This window comes from Pyxicephalus adspersus, chromosome 4 (genome assembly GCF_032062135.1).
Source record: "Pyxicephalus adspersus chromosome 4, UCB_Pads_2.0, whole genome shotgun sequence".
Lineage (NCBI taxonomy): Eukaryota > Metazoa > Chordata > Amphibia > Anura > Pyxicephalidae > Pyxicephalus > Pyxicephalus adspersus.
This window is the reverse complement of record NC_092861.1, coordinates 133,347,573-133,370,809: the sequence shown is the minus strand read 5'-3', so window position 1 is coordinate 133,370,809 and position 23,237 is coordinate 133,347,573. Positions and strand designations below refer to the sequence as shown.

Genomic DNA, 23,237 nt, shown 5'->3' with positions numbered 1-23,237 from the left:
CATGATCACAAACATGGTTTCTCTTGCATTGCAGAGTCCTAGTTATGGTAATCCTGGCCTTTGAGGACTTTTGTAGACAGGCTGCAAGTATAAATTGTGTTGAGCATCTTACAAATACTCTGCACATAAAAACAAATTCAAATAACCTCAGAAAGAAGCTGCAGGTTCCAAAGTAACTCTTTGTCCAATTCTTCCTCATGGAGGACATCATCATCTACAAAAAAGAAAAACGTAGACTGAGTAGATGAAAGTTAATTTTTTTATTATAATTTCAGTAATAAAGGTTGACATGCTTGGTTGGTGGTAAAGGTAAATGTAAAAAGGGAAACAGAGGGGGGAGTCAAGGTGGAAATAAAGATCAGGGGGGAATTCTGGGAGGGTTACCTTGCTTGGTAACCCGTTTCATTTAATTTCTCTAGTGCAGTTGGATCTACTTGTTTCTATTAACTAACATACATCAAGAAAACAAAGTGAAAGCTTTGGCATTTTTTTTGGATGGATACAATGAAAAATAATATTAAAAAGTAGAAAAACAGAACTCTTACTGCTACTGAGATGAGTTATAACATTGCAGCAGTGAGGCAGAAAGAGCTTCAAAGACTCCACAGGGCAGCACTAAAAAAAAAAAAAAAAAAGTTTATAAAAACACAATTAAAATTTATAGCATTGGTATACATAAGAATTCAATATTTTAACTGGCACTAAAAAACAAACACGGGAAAGAAAACAGAAATTACCTTGACAGCAGCCCGGCAGAGATCTGCCACCATTTTACCAGAAACTCTTGTCTCAAAGATGTTGGATACAGCAAAGTTAAATACTTTCTCAAGAGCAGCCTGTAAAGTTAAAAGGACAAAGTTCAAAGCTACATATATTATAGGAAATATACTACACAGTGAACTATAATAAAATCATAGTGAAGACCTGGTTTTAGGTTATCATGGGGAACAGTATATAAACAAGCTTATAGAGACCAATATCAAAGTTAGAGGAATCTGCAATCTGCCTCCCCCTACCATTTAATACCACAAGTATTCAGTTTTGACAATCTTTTCTTATCCCAAGCAAGGAATATGTAAGTAAAGCAAGGAATATTTAAGAGCAATCGCGATAACATAGGATGTAGCCAGAGTGTGCTTCGATTTTTCACCGATGGTGAATTTGGAAAGAGACATGATTAGAAGTCATGTGTGACTTCATACCATTTATGTGGTACCATTGTAGTCCTGAGAAGTTAGGTTAAGGTACACATGAACTCATGCACATTAGCATGCATTAACAGAGCAGTCATCTAATTTCCCTTCACGTAGCCAATTGCCAAACTAGCCTACAACACAAAGGGAGCTCCTATAAAATAAAATCTAGAAATCTTTATTTTCCTAACTTGCAAAATAGAGTTTCATTCCCCATTTGATATTTTAGATTGTTTATAACCTAGGCAAAGATATCATCCCTAAGCACTGTTCCAGCCACCTGGATCGAGTTGTAATCCAAGCTTCCCAGCTCTACTGCATTGTGAAATGGTCACCAAATGAAAAATTAAATCTCTTCATATATCTATGCATACCGATCATCTTGTGGTAGAGTAAGCATCTTACATAATTTTTAAACATTTTAAATTAAACAATAAAGAATAACACTTCTTACCTTAAATATCTCTTTGGAGCACTGAGTGAGGATTGTGCTGAATGTTGATGACAAGCCCAGTTCCACAAGGCTCTCCAAATGAGTCATCTTCTCAGTCTCCGTCTCCTCTCGTGTTTGTTCCAGAGTACTGCTTTCAATCAGGGCAAAACACCTGGCAAAAGAGTAAAGCCCCTTTTCTGAATCTATTATAAATTTAAAAAATAAAAAACAACTCTTTCTGTACAATGGCAAAGTTGATCATTAAATGGAGGTATTGAAACTCGGTTTGACATGGAGAATTAATTTTGCTTACCTGTCCATGAACTGCAGCACAAAATCTTCAAACTCCGCACTTGCTGAGCACAACTCCCTCTCAACCTGAATAGGAGACAGGAATTAGTAACTAACCAAAAAACAGAAAATGTATAGTTGCAAAATAAGGTATTGTAATGCTAGTTAAATCCACCACACAAGGCCATATTTACCACATATGACAAATATTTGCCATTTTGACAGATCTAAATGGAACCTTTTATCGCAATTCAAGTCTATCCTGTGTTCTTCTAATTCAACACACATGTAATTTACAATTATGGAATAATTACAATCATTTACATAAAAGCTTGACAGCAAACTGGCCGCTTCTGCTACCTAATATGTGGCCCCAGCAGCCGGTGTTTTCTGTGCATATGTGCCAACTCTAACTTGTATGTAGTATGTGACATGGTGTTCATTTTGTGGGGGTACTAAAAAGAGCTAATTTGTAAATGGTCTGTGATGGTAGCGATCTCATGTAACATAAAATGTTCTAATATACCATATTACCTTCTTACTCCAACGTGCAGACCTAAATAATACCTTTGATATATTTCATCTACTAAAAACCCATTGCAGCGTACAAACATAAGCTTACTTCTGAAAGATCATCTCGCTCTTGAAGTACAGGCGAGCAATCTACTAAAGGCACCAAAGTGGAAAATGTTGCAATAAACTGGAATGTGATCTGTTTGGAAGATATAAAAAACATTTATTAAAAGTCAAATAAACCACAGTGTTCTCTCTAGGCACTTTTTTTCCAGGCGCACCACCTGGCAGTTTTCAATAACCACAAGGGTGGGTGGTTACCAAAAAGTTGGGTCACAATACATGAGCCCCCATCTACCTACAGCTTCTTCCCACCCAGCTAGAAAAAAAAAAATTTGATTACTAAACCAGAAAGTAGTAATGAATAAAGACACACTCAAACAAAAAACGAATAAATTACACCTAACTGGATAATTTCTGTTGAATAATATGCAAAACTCTTATATATACCAAACATTTTTGGCATATAAAAGAGTTGGTTTCTTTTAAAGCTTTGATTGGAGATATGCTATAGCTGAGAATGAAACGCCTAACTCACAATACATTATTAAAAGCTTTCTACACATATGGGTGTGCTCGAAGCACTGGTTGGAAAAACAGCAGATGAACCCTTGCCCTAATTCAGTGAAACTGCTAGCAACTGGTCTTTAAAGACATAAAGAAATGAACATCCTCCTAACTTTATTCTTAACTGAAGAATTTGTATTTTTAAATTTGCATGCAAAAGTCAAGATACTATATAATAGTATATTAGTAATAAAAACCACAACATAACTACACTGATACAAAAGCACGACTTGACAGTGCTTCAAACAGGTTAAACCAAACTCTACAATCAGTCAGTACCCACCATGCATTTACTAAAATCATTTGGATCCACGCCAGGGAGAGCTCTCATCAAAAGAGGTAGCATGTGTGTAGGGCCTTCTGGGAACCACCTGCCACCAGCGACCAGACTGCGTGCCACCCCAATGACACAGCTTAGAGTTGCAGTAAGCTGGTGAGGCTCAGTTAGTGTTTCCAAAGCTGGGTAAGTTCTGAATAAAGTGGAAGCAAGCAGAATAAGCAAGAATATAAGCTTAGATTGAAAATGTGCAAAAATCTGTAATATAAGCAAAGCAATACACTCGTAACCTGACAGTACTGGCTTTACTTATGGCATATTAAGCCAGGTAACAATTATAGGATGCCATATCTACTTATTTTTTATTATTATTTTGCAAAAGAGAAGTTTTAAGTCTGGAAGCAATGGTGGAGCTTCTGTCTGCATTAAAACACAACACTGGTGGGAGATTAAGGGATGCTACTGATTGTAATAATACGGATATTAAAATTTAATGAGTTTCTACCTAAGAATAAATACACCCTAATTCGGTATCTTTTATAAACATTAGAAAATCCATTATGGTTTGGGAATCTTCTAAATTTTAAACAGTGCGCTCTTGCACTTACTAAATCCTTGGCTTGATAAGAGAGAACCACTGCTCTTGCTTTTTCATATTTACATATAGAAGGTAGGGAGAAACCTAAAAACATAATGCTCCACCTGTTGGCTATATACAAAATTATATTATATTTATATGCAAGATTTAGATATATAATATATAAGATATATAAACTATAAAAAACAATACAAAGGTGATTAAAGCAAACAGAAATATTGTGATAAAATCATAAATTTGCAGAGCTAATAAAAAAGAAGCACCAAGCACAAAGCTAAGGAAATCATGACAAACAATGAGGTCTGTTTACTAAAGTCTTATCATTTAGAGACCAAAATGGAATGGTTTTTGGACATCAATTCAATTGATCCTGTTGAACAAACCTGTTTGTTTTCATGTTTCCAAAATATGTGTTACAATTGTGTAATAAAAGTTTTCTATATTGAGCACAAGGATCAAACTAAGAAAGAAAAAGCAAGAAAACATTTACCTTTCAAGTACTGGGGGAATAACAAGTTCTGGGCGCATCAGTGCAAGATTCTGCAGAGCCTGAGCTGCTTCCAGGCTTCCAGTCTTACTGAACATGGCCAAAAGAACTGGCTGCATTATACTTTCCACAAAGTCCGTCACATCTTGGTCACTTAACTTGTGGCTGTCAGGCACAGGGGTTAGCCAAGATGGCTTCTTGTATCGTTCTCTATGCAGCCTTCGTACAACTGAGCATGGCAATCTCTGAAGAAGTTTCATAAGCTTTGACTATTAAAAGCAAAAATATATTCGTGATTAATGACTGGACAAATAAATTCCCATACACGAACCAAAGATCCATTTAAAGAACACCTTTAAAGAGAAATACCATAGCTGCTTTCCGAAATTGTTACCTGGCTATGTTTTGTGTAAGTATGTCTAAGTCACTGACCCGGAACAAGCAAAGGCAGCAAACCACTGGAAATTACTGCTCTATCCTTATAATATTAAAATATGTATGTGTTAGAAATAATCCCAGATAAATAACATGAATTTTGAAATAAAATGATTGGCTCACAGAAAACTGCAGACAATGTTAATGGAGCTCCCTTTAACCCCCCTGGCTGTATTCCCCAGTGTGGCTCGGGGTTCATTTTCAGTACCAAAAGCGGTAACCCCGAGCCACACTCGAGGTGGGTTTGCCAGGGACCCATGTGCCTGCAGCATCCTCCAGCGATGCCCGGCATCTGCGCTCCCAGAGTGTGAACGTTGGGGACGCGAGTCCAGGGGACGCAGATGCCGGCCGGGAAGTGCGAGCGTGCGGCTGGAGAGCTTGTACATGTGGCCAGAAATTTCAAATAGGTATTGTTAAATGTACCGTTTTGACATTTAAAAATACTTATTATTCAGACCACCAGGGAGGTTAAACTTTTCAAGGGTGCATCTTTAATGGTTTGATCATTACCAAATCTAAACAGAGCAGGAGTGCCACAGCAGCCATCTACAGACCAATAAGTCAGGTAAGGTATTTACTATAGTGTAAAAAAAAAAAAAAAATATCAAACTTTACTATTATGTAGTACATGTCCATAAAAAAAAAAAAAAATCTCGAGCAATGACTAAGGCACACCGGTAGGGCCGAGAATATAAAGGTAGACACTCCAGCACCGCCAAAGGATATAAGGATTTGTTACATGATTTTCCTCTCCTGAAAATAGTAAAACTTTGTATGATGGCTTTCTTTTAAAGAGGTTCTTCTGCAACACAATATTTTAACATTGAAATAGTTAAATCCTGAACATACATTCTATGGCCAAAAAAGTATGTAGAAACCTGAATTTCAAACCTATTTGCACTTGGAATCCTATTACAAAACAATGGGCATTAATAGTTGTCAACTGCCAGCGTCAATGGGAATTTGTGCCAATTCAGCCAAAAGGGCATTAGTGAGGTCAGGCAACGATGTTGGACAAAATGTATCTCAACCGAGGGGCTGGAGAGTACGCTTTTATCAGTAAAGCTGGGCAATCCAGCAAACCTGGAATGAATTTCTTCAAAGTAATTTGCTATTCGTTAGCAAATGTTTTTAAATCCTGGACCAGATCCATTCCAAATTTGCTTGATCACCCAGCTTCACTGATGAAAGTGTATCCTCTCCAGCTTTGAAAAGCATTCATAAATCAGGCTCATTGAATCTAATCTTTACGGGCATGGCTTTGAGCCTGCTAAAACATAAAAAGGGCTTCTTGCAGACTGTTTCCACAGGTTTGGAAGGATAAAAGTATACTTATTATCTAAAAGCCCTGTAGCATTAGCAAAACCTTTTACTAGAAACCACTGATCTCAATCACTTGTTGGGCTGTTTTTCATTTGACCATATGGTGTAGATATGATAAGTGTCCACGTAATTTTAGCTACATTGTATTTTCTGTTTAGAGGTCTCCATAACTAATAACTAAAAAAAGATGGCCTTTCTCTGAAAAGAGCAACCAACAACAAGGGCGATGGATCTCTAAAGTTTATTATTATGCATCAGGAGGCAAGTCATGAGTTTAGCTCTGATTACACCATAATCTTCAAGGCTGCTGATGTTGTTTAAGTTTTAGCACTTCTTCACACCTATTTTTAGAAAACAACTGTCAAGCATTTTCTAAACAAAGGAACATTTCATCACCATAGTTGATGCCCCTTGTATAAGCTGTGCATGAACCCAAAGCAGGACTACAAAAAATGCAATTTCACAATATCTGGCACTTATCTGATTGGTATCACAGTACGAAGCTCTGGAAGCCAGGAAACTATTGCCCCACCACTGATGAAGAAATTCAAACTAACTGAACCCTTCTATAAATGAGTTCCCTCTGTATCACCATTATATAAATTTATATATTTCACTACATAACAATTTCTATAGTTTCAGCCATTATTAAACCATATCAACTAAATAAAAAAAAGTGCAGAGGTCAATTCAGAATTCTACAAAGACATGTATATAATCTGCATTATTTCCACAGCAGGTTGTGCAGTATGCTACTTTGTGTGTAAAGCACACTTTCCACCTTTGTCGTAATACATCCATCCTTAGCAAGCTGTCATCTGAGTGACTACACTGCAAAGGACAAAAGCAAGGGTTGTAGGGAAAGGGCTCTGGTGGATATTATTAAAAAACAGGATTTATACAGCCCCAACATATTACGCAGCCCTATACATTAAATAGGGGTTGCAAATGACAGATAAGACAGTGACACAGGAGGAGAGGACCCTGCCCCGAAGAGTTTACAATCTAGGAGGTGGGGGGGAAGTATCACATAATAGGAGGGGGAATATGGGATGGTTGAAAGTAGTGAGGGTTTAAAAAGACAGAAGAATACAGGTAGGCAAGCTTAAAAAAACGGGTTTTAAGTGCTCTTTAAAATGAGTAGAAAGTAGGAGCAAGGGAAATAGGATTGGGATTATTATAGTCAGATGTATGAGCTCTACGGTTAGGTAGAAATGGACAGATATGCCTCCAAACTTTGACCTGTTTAATATTCCAACTTAATGCCACAAAGCACTGCCAGTGATTGGTCAGATGGGCAAAAAAACAGTTCACACGCACGATACTAAATGTGTACTTCTGATCAGGATCCATCATCCCATCCATTCACCTTACAACTGATACAGGATTGAAAAACCAGTTGGTAACCATTTGAAGTATGTTTTGCTTCTGATTCAGTTCAGATCCGATTAGCCTTTTACCAGTTCAGCAAATAAAGACACTTTGATGGGTGTGTGCAAAGCTTAAATGATTAACCGAAAGACTTGAAATATCAACTACATACAACATTGTGTGATCATGTGAGAAAAATAAAATTGCTAGTGATGTTAGTAGCAAACATTAATTTACAAAAGATCCCTGGGCACTGCCCTGGCCTGAACAGGAAGGGTTTAATAGTATATGTGCAGGCCAATGCCTAGTAGAGCTCTCAGTGACAGCTGCAGTGTCATAAATAGCTCAGGATTCTTGAAGAGATGCAACGTCAAGCTCTGGGCATGTATTGAAGGTCTTTTCTTAAAACGGCATAGCTGTACAAAGAATTTTCCCTTGGACTTCACTTTAGACATGCTGGATGAATTACATGCTTAGCAAACATAAACAGATTCCCAATTCCTTATACACAGTTTATACATTACATTATTCCTGCAAACACTCACCAACCACCTGCCATTGTTTGATGGATGGTAAAAAGAAGCAATGCTATTGAAGAGCCCTGTTAGATGTTTCTGTACTGTCTTGCCTGGTCCTCCCTGCAAAGAAGATATACAAATATTAAAATGGGTTTATGATAACAAAAGCAAATATAACAAATCAGTAACATTTGGATTTTCATTTTTTTTTTTGCTCTTTTTTTTGTCATTTTTTTCTCATCTATTTGCCTTTCTTACCACTGTCATGGAGTCTGAAAGCTGAGAAAAATCTAAATTTTGAACAGAAATAGAGAATATTTTTTCCAACTGGGAAATCTGTTCTTGTGACAACTGCCTGGCATGGTCTAGTAGAAAATAAATAAAATCCACCTATTGGGTAAATATGAAAGCTAAACATTGTATCTTAACACCTAATAAATCCAATATTTACTGTATACTTTTAGGCTTTTTTTTTTTAAACATATAACATATTTGAAGGTATGTGATCAATATGTAAACTAGTGCAAATATGTGAACTTGACTTTGTATGAACTTTCTGCATTCTGCTGTACAGTAGCTTGGAGTGGGAGCATGAAAAGCAGCAAAGAAGGCTAATTGGTTGATTTTATTGTTAGGGAGAGGAGAGAGCAGAGTCAATAAGATGAATTTATTAGTCTCTGCTTCTTCACTGAAAAGATCTGGTTGTACTAACTGCAGTGGAGAAGAATCTAGTCTCCGAGCTGTGTGCTATGGTTGTATAAATCCAAGAATATGGGAAGAAAAAAAAATACAAATCTTTTTTTTTTTTTTCTTTGTACATTTAAAAAGACTCTTATTTGGTATGTTTTTCATGTATGCATTTAGCTGCTAGCCAGGAGATCAGTTTTAAATTTACCTTCCTACTAATCCTGTTTATATACATTTACAAAAAAGAAAATGAAGGTAATGCTGAACAGCCGATTCACTAAAGCCACGTTTTAACATTTGGTAAAACACTTATATGAAAATGGCCATCCTACATAAATCATTTAGGAAGTAACTTGGTCATGAATTTGCCATTCAAAGCAATAGAAAATGACTCCCAAATGAGTCATCCCCTTGTTGTAGAATTGCACGACATCCCGGTGCTACTTAAAAGGTCACAGAACTAATGTTTTATTAAGTGGTTTAAATATACCCTTTACATTTATTTTCTAATGTAATGTACCAAGTACATAAATGAAGCACCCTATGCAATAATTAAGGGCTCATTACAAACAGGTGCTCCAAAACGCCCCTCCAAAAACCAAGCTGCCTTTGATGATAATGAATCCCTTTCTTTTTAGGGTACCTCCTTCTGGAAAAGCATTGAACAGTAAAGCAAGTGTGCAATCATCTGGCACTCATCTGTACATAGTTTTAAGGTGCTAGAGCAGAAATGTAGGTCTCTAGAAGTCTCATAACAAGGCGTACTCTGGGTAATAAAGGGTTATATGCAGCATTTAGAGGGCAGAGAAGTCCGCTGCATCACAAGGCTGATTTCAAAACAAATAACTGCCTGAATTATCCTACCCAACCAGATTCTCGTTCCCTGACTTGTTCATATCTTTTTCCTTTCTTTCAATACCACACTTTTTATTTTTAGACACTAAAAAGTTTGCACACAGGGTGTGTTCATATATATTTACAATAATTTAAGATTATTTGAATCCCAGTGTACTGTGAAATGCTAAGTGGTTTGTGAGAGTAAAACAAATTTGCATTCAGTGCTGACTCGGTATAGAAATCGGTGACACAACAGGCCTTGTTGATTCAGCTTTAAATCAGAGAATGTAAAAATGTAATTCCAACATTATATAACTACTTCGCTATCAGCTTAGTAATGTCTAAAAACCTCACTTGTGTTACATCATAAGCTTAGCCACAATCATCATGTTAATTAACACTCAGCAAAGTTCTTAATGCCAAGCTGCAGTATTTAAACAGTCTAGACTGACTTGTCTGCTGGTTATGTGATATCAGCAACATCTCTCAACCCAGCATCCTCTCTACATTTCAGAGGTGAGGAGGACCAAATGAAACCAGGAAATAATCTCTCTATGCAGGACAATCATTTAGGACAGCTTCAGAGTAAACCCTTCCCAAGGAATGAATTCCATATCGTGAACTAGACAATGGCACTAACATGGAACAACCTTAGATTTTCCTCATGGGCGGTTTATTTCTGTCCGATTTATTTGTCTAAAAGCAGTACATTGTCTTTCTTGAAAATTTATTTTACAGTATATTAGTATGAGTATAATGAGGTTTAAAACACAAAATCATGTCAAAACAATAAATTAAATAAAAACAAAATTTTAATAATAAATTTTGACATGATTTTGGGTTTCAAACTAAAATTAAACTATTATATAATACTGTAAAATTACTGTTATTTTGTATTGAATGAAATACAAAATAATTTGAAATTCCCATTGGACCCCTAGTGACGGCTGTATGCACAGACATCACCAGGAACTCCTGGGCAGCGTCAGCGCACTCGCCAGGGGACAGATCGACAATGAGGACACGGCTAAAGGATGGCAGGATACTGGAGGACGCCGATGGGACCAGGTAAGGCTTTATTTTATTTTTTTTATCTACCCCGAGTGTGACTCAGGGTTACCACTTTAAGGGGTTTTTTTTTTACCCCGAGTCACACTCGGGCCTACGGCTCGGGAGGTTAGGGAATATTTTGGGGTCACAGGGCAGGAACGTTCACAAGCATTTGCTATGAACGGGCAGATTCTGTACCTGCTGTCACATTTTAATTCCAGCTTCTCCAAACTACATCACTATTTAGATTATGACTTTCATGGTATGTCATCAAAATGAAAATAAATAAAAATAGTTGGTTGCTGTAAGGAACCAAAGTCTGCTTTATGAAAGACACCTGGTAGAGAAACCCTTTGGTTTTACATGGCAAATAAAGTCCTTCATAACTCAATGTCCTTGTATTACACATTGTGAATAACAGCTGCTAGTTAAAAGGACATTATTCCATCATACAATCATGCGCTGCCTACCATCATTGCCGTAATCCATATCACAGCATGTCCAATGTCATATGCATTAGCCAGTTGTCTTGGTACAAGAACTTGACCGCTTCCTACGGGGAGATTCAAACTACGCAGAATCCTAGTAAACACCTGTAATATAAGAAAGTTGTTAAACATATGCCAGAAACATAAAATAATGCACTGCAATGCGGCACTGTAAACAAATATTACCAGCCTAAACTCTGCAGCCTTCCTATAACGTATAGTGGGCAGTGAATAGGAGAAACTAAATTGATTAAACAATGGGAGTGACAATATAGCAATGCTGCAGGTCAGTTTGTGGCCTTGATTGCAATTAGTTTAATATGCAGAGAAAAGCTTGCCTTGTTATCATATTAGCAGCACTGCAGAAGTATATAGCAGTTTAATCTGTTCTATGTAAACAGAGCTATCCTTTAAGGTTTCTGAAAGAATTGTGTTATAGAACATTTAAGTAACCATCTGGTTGTTTTTGGGTGGTTACTGAAGAGTTAGGTCACAAAAAAGGGGCTGCCATTCGCCTACAATTTCTTCCCACCTGGGTTCTTGATCGAACACTGAAGTGATTAAATTTGGATTTAAGTTAACATTCAGTTAGATTAGGTTATACATTAAGTTGCAAATATATGTAGGGTTAATTCATGTGGACAGAAATCCAGGATTTGCAAAGTCATAATGAGCACAGAACAAATATTTTAGTAAACATTTGCTTTAGTTGGTGAAAAAACAACACATAGGGTGAATTAAACCACAGATTCTAGCAAGGTGAATATAGACATTCAAAACATTAACAGCAAATGCTTACATACAACATAAAGAAAGACAATTACTGATGCTTACCTTTGGAACATACAGATCCCAATCTATGTAGCCGATGTTATCATTTGCCAAACGTGCAAAGAGATTCATAAGGTGCTACAAAAGGAAAATAAAAGACCAAAAATATGAAGCAAGAACCATAATTGCCAGTTTATTGATGCACAGGCAAGCACTCTAAATGTAACACTAAAGCCTTTTTTTTTAATTTTCCTATAAACTGCAAGCTCAAATGTGGAGCTTTTAAAAGTGCTAAAACATAAGTATCTAAACTTGCAATAAATTTAAATATGAAAAAATTAAAATAAATTTTGATCTTCCATTAAACACTTTGGTTTTAGTACAGGTTGACAATTGAAAATCCAGCCATCGATAATCCAGTTCCTTCAGTTTACCTGCATGAATTTCGAAGCACATTTTCAATACAGAGACTGTAGTACACAGTTTGGCCACTTATGTTTTGATGGCGCTGTTCTCCAGAATCAGCTGTTAGGTCTTGCTTGCTACACTAAATATATGCTGAGATGTCCCTGCTGCCTGCTCCCTGGAACTGTACCAAATGTCTGTGGTTGCTGCGAGAGGAAGGCCTGTGTGTGGAGGGGTGTGAAACCTTCAAAAATCCAGAATTTTCGAAAATCCTGCACTCCTTTAGGTCCGGAGGTTGCAAGATTTTTAAATGTCAACCTGTATATTTTTGGGATGGGGTGGAAGCAAGATTTTTTTTGTTTGGCACTACTATATTTATTAAGATCTTATTTTCAATGAAATCTATAGACAAAAAGACATTACAAAATAAAAAAAAAATGTTTGTTGTATTTCTAAATCAACAAGTTGTTTGTCAATTTAAACAGCACTTTTACTGTGAATAAAAAGTTTTCATTTATTTCTAAAACAATGTTTTGGATGCAAAACATTTCAAAGTTTTTGAAAAATGTGAAAGGTTTTTATTCCACTGCGCTAAGAATTTTCTTATGTGACTCTTAAATAAACACAAACAAAAAACACACAAGTAAAGATAAATGAAAATCAAAACAAATATTAATGGAAAAATAAAAAAACTTAAAATAATAACCAAATGGGTCAAGAGGAGCAAAATGGTTCCTTTAAACTAATTAAAGTAAGAAAGAGTTGACAAGGAGTGTAAATAGCAAATGTTTCTTATTAAAAAAAAAAGTAACTTTGAATGGATATGCTATTTTTGTATTTATATAATGTCACTTCTATGCTACCTGGAAGAAGCTACACACCCACTGGTGAATGCAAATTAAGTGAAGTCACAAATGATGTGCTTACACTGTATTAAAAATGCATAAGGCAAAGAATAACCATAACCTAGCATATATTTAAGGTATACTATATACATAATGCCAATTTGTTATAAAGAAACAATATGTGTATTTTACACAGACAACAGGCATCAGAGATGCCGATAGCCGACAGCAGGAGAACTCCTTTAAAGCATTCTGTGGATGAATTGCTCCACAGTGTCTTCTAGCACAGAGGTCAGTGAGGTTTTTAAATTCTCTTACTGCTTGTGATACATACCCCTTCCCACTGAGGAAGATTCTGAACTGAAAGCCAGAGGCCCATGAATTCATCAAACCACAGTCTAAAAATGTAAGGTTTTTAAAGTAAGGTTAAAATATGTAAAACATCACAAAAATAAAAATGTCTTGTACAACTTTAGTTACTTACTTATAACCTTTATGATGAAGCTCTGGAGGCAGGGAGGTAGGCAAAAACAATTCAAAATAACTAATAGCCTTTTGCATTGTTACGTCAAAAGGACACATTAAAGGCCGCCATTCTTCTAGCATTTCTGCAGTTGCATCTTCGGGAAAATAACTAGAAAGAAGAGAATATATAACAATGGTTCACTAGGGTGTGTTATAGGTTGCACCTCATCCTCCAAGATTATAATTTAATTCTTTTTTCAAAAAGTTTGCCAAGGATTTTTATAGTGCATAATTGTAACAATTGGAGCAAAGGAGGTGGTTGAGCCATGACTGTGTCTTCATAATACTTTCTGAAATATTAAGGTGTTTTATTGTATCCAGCTAGAAAATGACAGAATGTAAGATGATTTTTGACATTATAAAGCACTCTTTAGGGAAATAAGCACACAGTCAAACAACTGGCAATCACATCCAAACAAAAATAGCTTGTTATGGTGATATGTACAAGTGAAAATCTTTTACTTTGAGATACAATTGATTCATGTAATGAATCTGATTGAAAACACATGAATAGATTTATGGAATGCTGCTAACTTAGTGTCCTTCTGATGAAGCCTACGGGTGAAACGCGCCAAGGACCTTTAAAAGCAGACTAAAACCAACATCATTGCAGTATCCTAGTCATTCACTGACAATTTGTATGTATAAGAATTAATGTTTTTCATGTTGTTTAAAGAGAAAAATAATACAATGTTTTAAAATTTTATTTGTGAGTATAAAGAAGAAATAGGAACCGAATGTTTGGTATTTGCCAAGTTTACTCCATTTCAGATATTTCCAGTAGAGGGTAGATATATTAGGACAATTGAATTTATTGTATATACTGAATGCACATAAACCTTCACATTGGCCACGAGGTTGCGGTGCGTTTACCGATTTGTCATGCCAAGGAATCTGTCCCTTGGGGAAGACGATACATGTAGCTACTCCTGCTGGCAGCCTCATAAAGAAAGAATAGCGGTGGCAGTGAGCAGTACTAATACCATACTCACTGCCGCCAGCTGATTTTTTTTTATTGCATTATATAAAAATGACTCCCCTGCAGCTACTTCCGCTGCCTCACCTGATGAAAATACCCTTGTCAGGTATGGCAGAACTAGGCCCAAAGATGGTCATATTCAAGTGAGCGACTTCACCTTTGTGTTTGCCACCAGCTCACTCAGGATTCTGAAGGTGAATGTAATCATGGATAGAGATAAGGGTGGGGGGCCTCTTTAGGCAGACATGGACATTCTTGAACAGGTAAAGCGAAAGTAACTTTTTAAGATAAAACAAGAAGAAACATAGTATACAAGTAGCACACTAACCATTTATTACATTTACTTACGGTCGACAGGCTTTCACTAGTGTTTTCAGGACACCTTCCACAGAGCTGAAAAAAAGTTAAAAAAGGTTTTCAAAGATCTTATAACACATCGCCTTATATTATCATTTTTAGTTTACATAAAAGTGAGGGAAGGATTAGTACATCTGTGAAGTTTTTACTGAGGTTTGTGTCTACACATCTGAGATCTCCCCACACTTCCTGTTTCCCTGACACCATGACAGAAGTGTAGGAAACATTTCCCCCTGACACAATAATAAAAACACATAGAAAGTATGGAAATGTTAGACTGTTAGATTTTGTGTCTGTGAGACCACCAAATTCGGCTAGAGGTTAACGTCAGATTACATAACCAATATCATTTGTTTCAAACTTTAAACTCAAAAGACATAGATATGAAGAATTGGATACATAGATGTCTTCTTACTTCCTCCTCTCACCAGCACTATTTAAAAGGTCTGGCACAAGTTCCCCCCCCCCACTCCCAACACATGTATCTAGCATACCAAAACAGGGAGTTACACAGCTAGAAATGTTCCCACAGCTGACAACTATCAACCAATGGGAATGTTCCCTGCTGTGTACTTAAATTATGAAGCCCAGTTGTTAAGGTAAAGAGCAGAGAGTGTTCCCATTGGCTGGTTGTTCTCAGATATCCACAGCTCCATACTCTCCCACTTTCCTGGACCTGAAAGGGGGATGGGCCAAGTTATATTTTAGGGCAAAGTTTCCTTTTCAGTTATATAATATAACGAAAAATAATATATATTAAAAATAATTATATTATATAATATAATGAAAACAGTCATTTAGTTAGGTTCCTTATTGGTCTTAATCATCAATGTCCCTGGAAAGTGAGGGGAGTTCCAAAATCCAACCAGAACAAAAAGAGGGGGAATCCTCAAATACGGCTTTACAATCTTCTGACAACTGTTTAGGAGGGTAAGTCCCTCATATCTTTCCAGTTGAAAGATATCCTCCCAATACATTTTATGCCTTCAGGACAGAAAATAAAGGGAAATTTCCCTAATAAGACATGAGTTAAAAAAAAAAAAAAAAACAACACAACTTCACAGATGTTTTTACCCTTCACAGTAAGCAAAAGCGGGTCTACGAAATCTAGTTTTTAAAACATGTGAAGTCCTCCAAAAGTGCCAAAAACTCAGCAGATACTGCAAACTGATTAAAAGTAATCTCACTGAAAGACAAAAGTAAATGAAAACAATGTCTCTGTATTTCTGGAAATAAACTAAAGATACGGCGCAATGGTGTTCAATGACCAAAAGCAACCATTTAGAAACAAGCAATTTGTAGGCACACTAAGATTATACAGCTGCAAAACATCTTTTTACTCATCTTTTTTTTCGTATCATAAAAACAAAATTATATTAAAACTTTATTTTTTGTATTTCAGAAAACACTTCAGCAATGAAATAGGTGTAGCCTTTTTCTAGGTCTTTCGTCTGCCAGTGATTATTTCCTGCTTGTAAACTAAGCTGCACATGCCCAGCTCCCTGCACAACCAAGTTACGTTCTGTTTATATGCATAAGCATCACATGATCCTGGGCCAGCCAATCAGGAGCCTCAGAGTCTGTTGCCTTGAGGGAGATTGCAGACCGGGCATTATGAAGAATAATGCCTAGTGAAGTAAGGGTATAATAATGTGTACATATGATGTGCATACTTGCAAATTACAGCAAAAGCTTACACGTCATGTAGTGTACTTCAGTTCTACCGAAAACTTTCTACTTCAATAAAATGAAACCTGGTCATGATGCCCTAAATCTTTCTTCAGGCATGTTGACAACACTCCCCGTTTTACAATTATGCTTCTGTGTAGTCACATGAGTTTTGGCTTTCTCCCCAGCCCCTTCTAGCTAGGTGCACCACCTGGCTGTTTTTGGGTAGTTAATAATGAATTGGGTCACAATATAGGGGCCACCACCCGCCTACAGCTTCTTCCCACTCAGCTTAAAAAAAAATCATTTCTAGTGATCACTTTATACACATTGCGGTTCAATTCAGAGGGAAGAACAAGGGACCATCACCCCCCACAGGGCTCCCTTTCAGAGAAATGCACAGTGGTCATTCCCAATCGGCCATTCATCATCAAGCCCATGTCAGACTGATGAACGATGTTGGGGGACCGCTGTACACATGTCAGATTTATACCCTAATAGGGCACGACCATCCGTCTCGGGCAAGACTCATCTGACATGTGAATAGGCTACAATTTCATAATCTGCAAGACCACGCAAATGAGAACAATCAAGCATGTTAGAAATTCCGTCCTCATTAATACAGTTTGCCTAACAGAATTCACACAGCGGGGTTCCGCTCAGCATGGCAGCAGACAACACCAATCAGCGGCACTAACTGTGGAAAATCGGCACAAGCCCACGCTGAAATTTTCTATTCAATTGAAAGATTTAAAATAACATATGGAAGGGGCTGTAGCTCTAACACAACAAAACACATCTAATTTGTAGAGCCTTTCACTGTAAACATTGGGTTCTGCATGGCACTTGAGAAAATTATGTGTACAAGTAGGGATTTTCAGAAAGCCAAAAGCACGCACATGCTTCTACATGCTGGGGAACTGATGCAAAGACATTTCCACGCTGGTATTTATTCGGCATGAAAGACAATGGAGAAGACCAGCTAAAAATCTTAGCACTATACATAAAAGAGTATGTAGGTTGCAGTTACTTGCTAAATTGGACCACCTGACCTTTAAACACAACAATCTGTCAATTTATAGAATAAACATTTATAAAAGTAGAGGGTGTCATGTATTTACATAATGGACAGAGGAACTTTCCAGAGACAAATATATTTATGTGTGCAATGCACATGTGTTCCATTAACAGAGATCCAAACATTTGCTACTACTACGTAAATTTATAGAAACACTGGCAAGCAGGATAAATAAACTAAAATGGTCAGTGACACAACTACACTGGTTGCCCACCTCCCATCCTATGTATAGGATTAGCCTCACACTACAAGGCTGCCATGACAGGTCTGACTCCCACATCTGTTGATAACAACACAAGGTCAATGAAGTCATAATCCATAGCCAAAAACAATTTGTCCCCAATACGCAGTCACACCAGCTCTGGGTACCAGGAAGAGGGACCGTAGATACTGCAGAAAGAAACTAGAAACCTCTCAGCTGATACTGACTGCAACCAATATTTCCTTGAGCTCCTTTCAGCAAGTTAAAAATAGGAGGCTTCACTTCAAGTATCATACAGTTGTGCTTTAAATTACAGAGCATATTTGCACATGGTAAAGCTAAGTCTTTTTAGAGTTTACTGTATTAGATATTCGTATGACAATGATTAGCTTGATATAAACAATCTCGCCGTTGCATCGTAACAGAAATCACACAATAAAGGTGCACAGCAGTGGCTCTGTAGATGCGTTTGGGTGTTTCTTGAAGTGGTACCCCAAAGCATGCACAGTACCATGGTGTGAACAGGCCATTAAGAAAAAATATTGCAAATATGCATTTTTGCAATTATACTCTACTGTGTTTGTATACATATTTGCTACATGAAATTGTAAAAAAAAAAATTATTACACAGTATTTATATAGCGCTGACATATTACGCAGTGTTTTACAAAGCCAATAGTCATGTCACTAGCTGTCCATCAGATGGGCTTACAATTTAATTTCCCTACCATAGTCATATGTCTTTAATACAGTCCAAGGGGGGAAGGGGGAGCCAATTAACTCCATGTTTTTGTAATGTGCTAGGAAACCGGAGTAAAAACCGGAGGAAACCCATGCAAACACAGGGAGAACCTGCAAACTCCATGTAGACAGTGTCCTGGCTGAGATTCGTACCTGGGACCTAGCACTGCAAAGGCCAGAGTGCTAACCACTGAGCCACCGTGCTGCCCATGATAAATGTTATCAAATTAACTGCAGTGTTTTCTGTGTTTATCAATGGATAATACACTAAAATGTTCTGCTTTTACAGGAGCTCTACATGGTTTTAAAAACCCTTTGTGTGTCACTGCTGCCGATCTATGCGCTATAACACACAGATGTAAATACAAGCATTGTGGCATGCTGTGTTTTAGAAAAAAAAATGCAAGAGCACTTTTCTTATGTGTTTAAGGGCATTTACAACCTATACAAAAATCAGTGGGCTGTTTTAACACATTGGGAAAAAAAAATCTTGATGGAATTTCTCTGCAAAAAGTAATGAAAACATGAACCTGGCAAATAAAATGAGTGCAAATATACTTTAGGATCACGTAATCAGTGTGTTTTACTTGCTGGTGAGGACATTAGCGTGAGAGCTCCAGTGGTACACAGAAACCTTATCCACATTCACCGTGCTGTAGTGTGACATCTATGTTAATGAGTGTTAACCTTTACCATATGAATCACATGCCGACTTATTCAGTGTTCAGACAACAGTGCCCAGAAGTCATTGGTTACATTAGTCTTAATGTAATTGAACATGCACAAAATACCAGCCAAACCGAAGCAGAAAACCCAGCAAACATAGTAAACAAATGTGTCCTTACCACCTACGTAAAACATTAAGCACAATTGTTTTAGTGGAGGACACGCCTTGCCGGTATGAACTGAATATGGAAATGGAGACAAAAAAAAAAAAGCAAAGTTGTGAAATGGAAAGGCAAACATGAACAGGTTTATACTGTCAAACCCATCCACTAGTATGAATAATTACAGTATAAATCAGACAACCAATATTGAAGATGCCACAGTCCAGGGGGATTAGAGATGATGGAAAGTAGTCAAATGATGGTGTTACTTTTGGAAGTTTAAAGAGGATCTGAACCTTGAAAGCTGTGCCCGATGGGAAGAACCAAGGACTAGTATTGCCAATAGGCTCGCTGCATGGAATGACTTTAATGTATTGGTCCACGCTGTAGGAATTGGTTATGCAAAAAAGGAAAGCAGAATATATAAAGACTAGATTTAATTTTATTCAGATTTCTTAATCAAAAGACCAACACAATTCAGAGGGTTCAAAGGATCTGCCTTCTTTAGAGGACAATAATCAGTGCAAAGTATCGATTGGTGTGTAAGGCAACGTACACGTCAGATGATTTCCGTCTGATTCTCGCCTCTCTCCCTGTTCATGGATCCGTCCTGGCTGATCCGTGAACGACAAATGACCACAATGCAAGTGATGGGAAGAGAGCCCAGCTCGCTTGTTGTGCAAGATCCTTTCCAAGGACAAAAATCTAATGTGTGTACATAGCCTAAGGGTCACAGCATATGGAGGGTTAATATGTAGAGCTATATCAATAAAATATTTGTCCACCGTGCGTGCTATATTTCCTATTTAAATATGTATCAATGCTCTCCCCAGCCCATTTTAGCTGGGTGCACCATCGGGTTGCTTTCATTAAACTACCAGTCAGAGGTAGTGAAATTCTCTCCCCTTTCAAATATCTAGCTATGGGCGCCAGGATTGCTTTTGTTCAGAAAAAAATTAAGACCAAAAGGTAAATCTTTTCAGGGACTGAAGATGCACAAATTAAACCCATGCCCAATGAATACAGGCACCACACTTTATAAAGGGATTCTGTGCTTTATAGTGGAACTAAAATCATGATACTTCTTTCAAACCTACCAATATTCCCCACCACACACACAGTTAATAAGAGTACAGATCTCATGTCAGCCAAATGAACCCAGCACCTAACCAACTTTGTTTTCTTTGCTGGAAAGTTGCATAAAACCTAAACTCCAGGCACACAGCTAAATACACCACTTAAATTTATGTTATAATTTTACCTGGTAAAAGATTTGAATTTAGTCCTGAAATTCACAGCCCTGCCAAACTAAATGTAGGAAATAAACCTTGGTCATATACCTACCCCCGGCTAGTGAATGGACGGAGATGGAGCAGCAGCTGTTCACCTCTATGCTTACTCTGTTTCTTCAGTTTTACGAACAGGCAGCATGATTGGATTCTAATGTTGCCGCTTCCTCTACTACATATCAATATGGTCATTTTTCATGCTTTTAATCCATCCAGAGTTTACCTTTTATAGGTGTACCATAAACCTGTTTGTGCACAGATATACAAGCAGGCCAATATAGACTATAATGAAATCCTGATGTGCAACCTTGTCGGCTTAAGTTTTTTTGTTTGTTTTGCTGGAGTTTCCCAGCCTGGATACAGTCTGGAGAGTTCCATGCTATAGACTGAAGTCTGTCACTTTATTTGAGCTGTCCATGGTAGGAGATGAACTATGACAAGGGCAGTTACATCTTTACCAGACAGCACTATTCTGATATATTTAGTTTGGGTCTGTGTTTAAAAAGTCAGACACAACCAACCAACTATGACACATGACTGGCTTTTTAGCGAATCAAGGTCTCATTCATTTTATTAAAAAAAAATCCTCACATGCTCATGTCCATAAATACAGTTTTTTCAAAAACTTGTTTTCAGAAATGATGTTAGTGTAAGGCCACCAGTTTAGTACTTTAGAATAACGTACTTAATAAAATAATATTTAATCATAGACAAGAGGTCAAGACCATTCGGTTATGTGCAGAATTGGAGGGGCGTCACAACAAAGGAGCGGAGACCCAACCTTAAATCAAAGTCCTCCTTAGAACCAGATTCAACCATCACTGAGGGCTCCTAATTTTAGTTAGAAGTGCATGCTGTGTTTTAATGGTTTCCAATGAGCACTCCCGTTTCCTCCAACATCCCAAAAACATGCAGTTAGGTTATTTGCTTCCTCTCAAAAATTGGCCCTAGACTGCAATACGAACATGACCATGGTGGGGACATTATACTGTGAGCCAATCTGTGAGACAGTTAGAGACATGACTATGGACTTTAAAGTGCTGTGTTTTGTGGTGGAATTATATACAAAGTTTATACTAATAATACAATTCTATTATCTCATAAATCTTGAGGAACAACATTTACATCTCATTCCTCCCGTGGTCGGGAAGGATTGATGACCTGAAGTCATAAAAGACTGATTAAAAACAGTTAAGGTCTTTTTATTTGCATTTTCAGCTACAAAAGTGGAGATGAGAATCAGAGGGCAGCACGGTGGCTCAGTGGTTAGCACTCTTGACTTTGCAGTGCTAGATGCCAGGTTGCATGGAGTGTGCAGGTTCTACCCGTGTCTGCGTGGGTTTCCTCCCATATTCCAAAACATGCTGTTAGGTTAATTGCCGCCACTTCCCCTCCTTAGACTGACTATATGACTAAGGTACGGACATTAGATTGTGAGCCCCTTTGAGGGACAGTTAGTGTCACGACTATGGACTTTGTACAGCACTGCGTAGTATGATGGCGCTAAATAAATACTGTGTAATAAAAATATTATAATATTAATAAATGGTTCAGGGCTCCAGTGTAGTAAACCTCTCCTCAAATGAAAGCAGTGAGGAGAGAAATAAGTGTGCTGACTCAACCTTCTGACCTGCCAGCACCTGAAAATCATACTGACTAACCCAGAACAAGTCAACTAGCTATTTCAGAGGACGTTCTGCAATGACAGCCTATATATCACTCTTACTAATATTCACTTAAGCTATTTTGAGACTCCTTGCTGTGTCATTTATTACTGTACAGTATGTCAGTAGGTACTTTAGACCTTTAGTGGACTCCCTTGACTAGAAGATTATGACAGGATAACCGTTTGTAAGGTTGACATTTTAATTCTTGTAGGGATGGTAAAACTTCAAACAACTTACTTTAAAAGGCTCACCAACAAGCGAGCAAAGCCTTGCATCATACTGATCTCCAATTTTGGAATCGTCACTAGCTCATACAACAATTTCACGAAAAGCACATGGTCTTCTTTACTAAATTTTCTGCCATAAAGCCGAATGTACCTGTAAAACAAAAGCAGCATAAAAAAGAAGATTTTAACAGCCTGTACATCCAATACATATTACATTTTACTCATATAACTAACATGGTAGGGAGCAGGGGATTTACAGTGCATTTCAAAGTCAGCTCAAGCTAAACCTTATGTCCTAATGCCTTGCTGTAATCCTGATTTAGATCCGGCAACAGAAATATGTATGGCAGAGGAACCTAAATACCCACTATATGAAAAATAACAGAATGACTATTGGCTAATAACACATAGGAGATCTTTGAAAATTGTGACATGAGTCTTTTACACAGATCAAACAAAAATATAAAGAAACCTTTTCATGGCATAAATTTAACAGACCAAATGTGAGTAAAAATAAGAGTTAACTAT

At 37.3% G+C, this 23,237-nt stretch overlaps 1 protein-coding gene across 1 annotated transcript in view; it reads right to left on the bottom strand.

Moving 5' to 3' along the window:
* The window catches only part of PSME4 (proteasome activator subunit 4), a 57,726-nt gene that overhangs the window by 25,671 nt on the left and 8,818 nt on the right, over positions 1 to 23,237 (bottom strand). The window contains exons 2-18 of the mRNA XM_072410281.1: positions 22,720 to 22,860; positions 19,796 to 19,910; positions 19,545 to 19,678; positions 15,002 to 15,046; positions 13,634 to 13,783; positions 13,484 to 13,547; positions 11,963 to 12,037; positions 11,111 to 11,233; positions 8,094 to 8,186; positions 4,423 to 4,688; positions 3,341 to 3,527; positions 2,540 to 2,629; positions 1,940 to 2,004; positions 1,648 to 1,798; positions 738 to 836; positions 546 to 615; positions 147 to 214 (exon numbers count right to left, since the gene is read on the bottom strand). Of these exons, the coding sequence (XP_072266382.1) occupies positions 147 to 214; positions 546 to 615; positions 738 to 836; positions 1,648 to 1,798; positions 1,940 to 2,004; positions 2,540 to 2,629; positions 3,341 to 3,527; positions 4,423 to 4,688; positions 8,094 to 8,186; positions 11,111 to 11,233; positions 11,963 to 12,037; positions 13,484 to 13,547; positions 13,634 to 13,783; positions 15,002 to 15,046; positions 19,545 to 19,678; positions 19,796 to 19,910; positions 22,720 to 22,860 (1,936 nt within the window). The remainder of the gene's footprint in view (positions 1 to 146; positions 215 to 545; positions 616 to 737; positions 837 to 1,647; positions 1,799 to 1,939; positions 2,005 to 2,539; positions 2,630 to 3,340; positions 3,528 to 4,422; positions 4,689 to 8,093; positions 8,187 to 11,110; positions 11,234 to 11,962; positions 12,038 to 13,483; positions 13,548 to 13,633; positions 13,784 to 15,001; positions 15,047 to 19,544; positions 19,679 to 19,795; positions 19,911 to 22,719; positions 22,861 to 23,237) is intronic.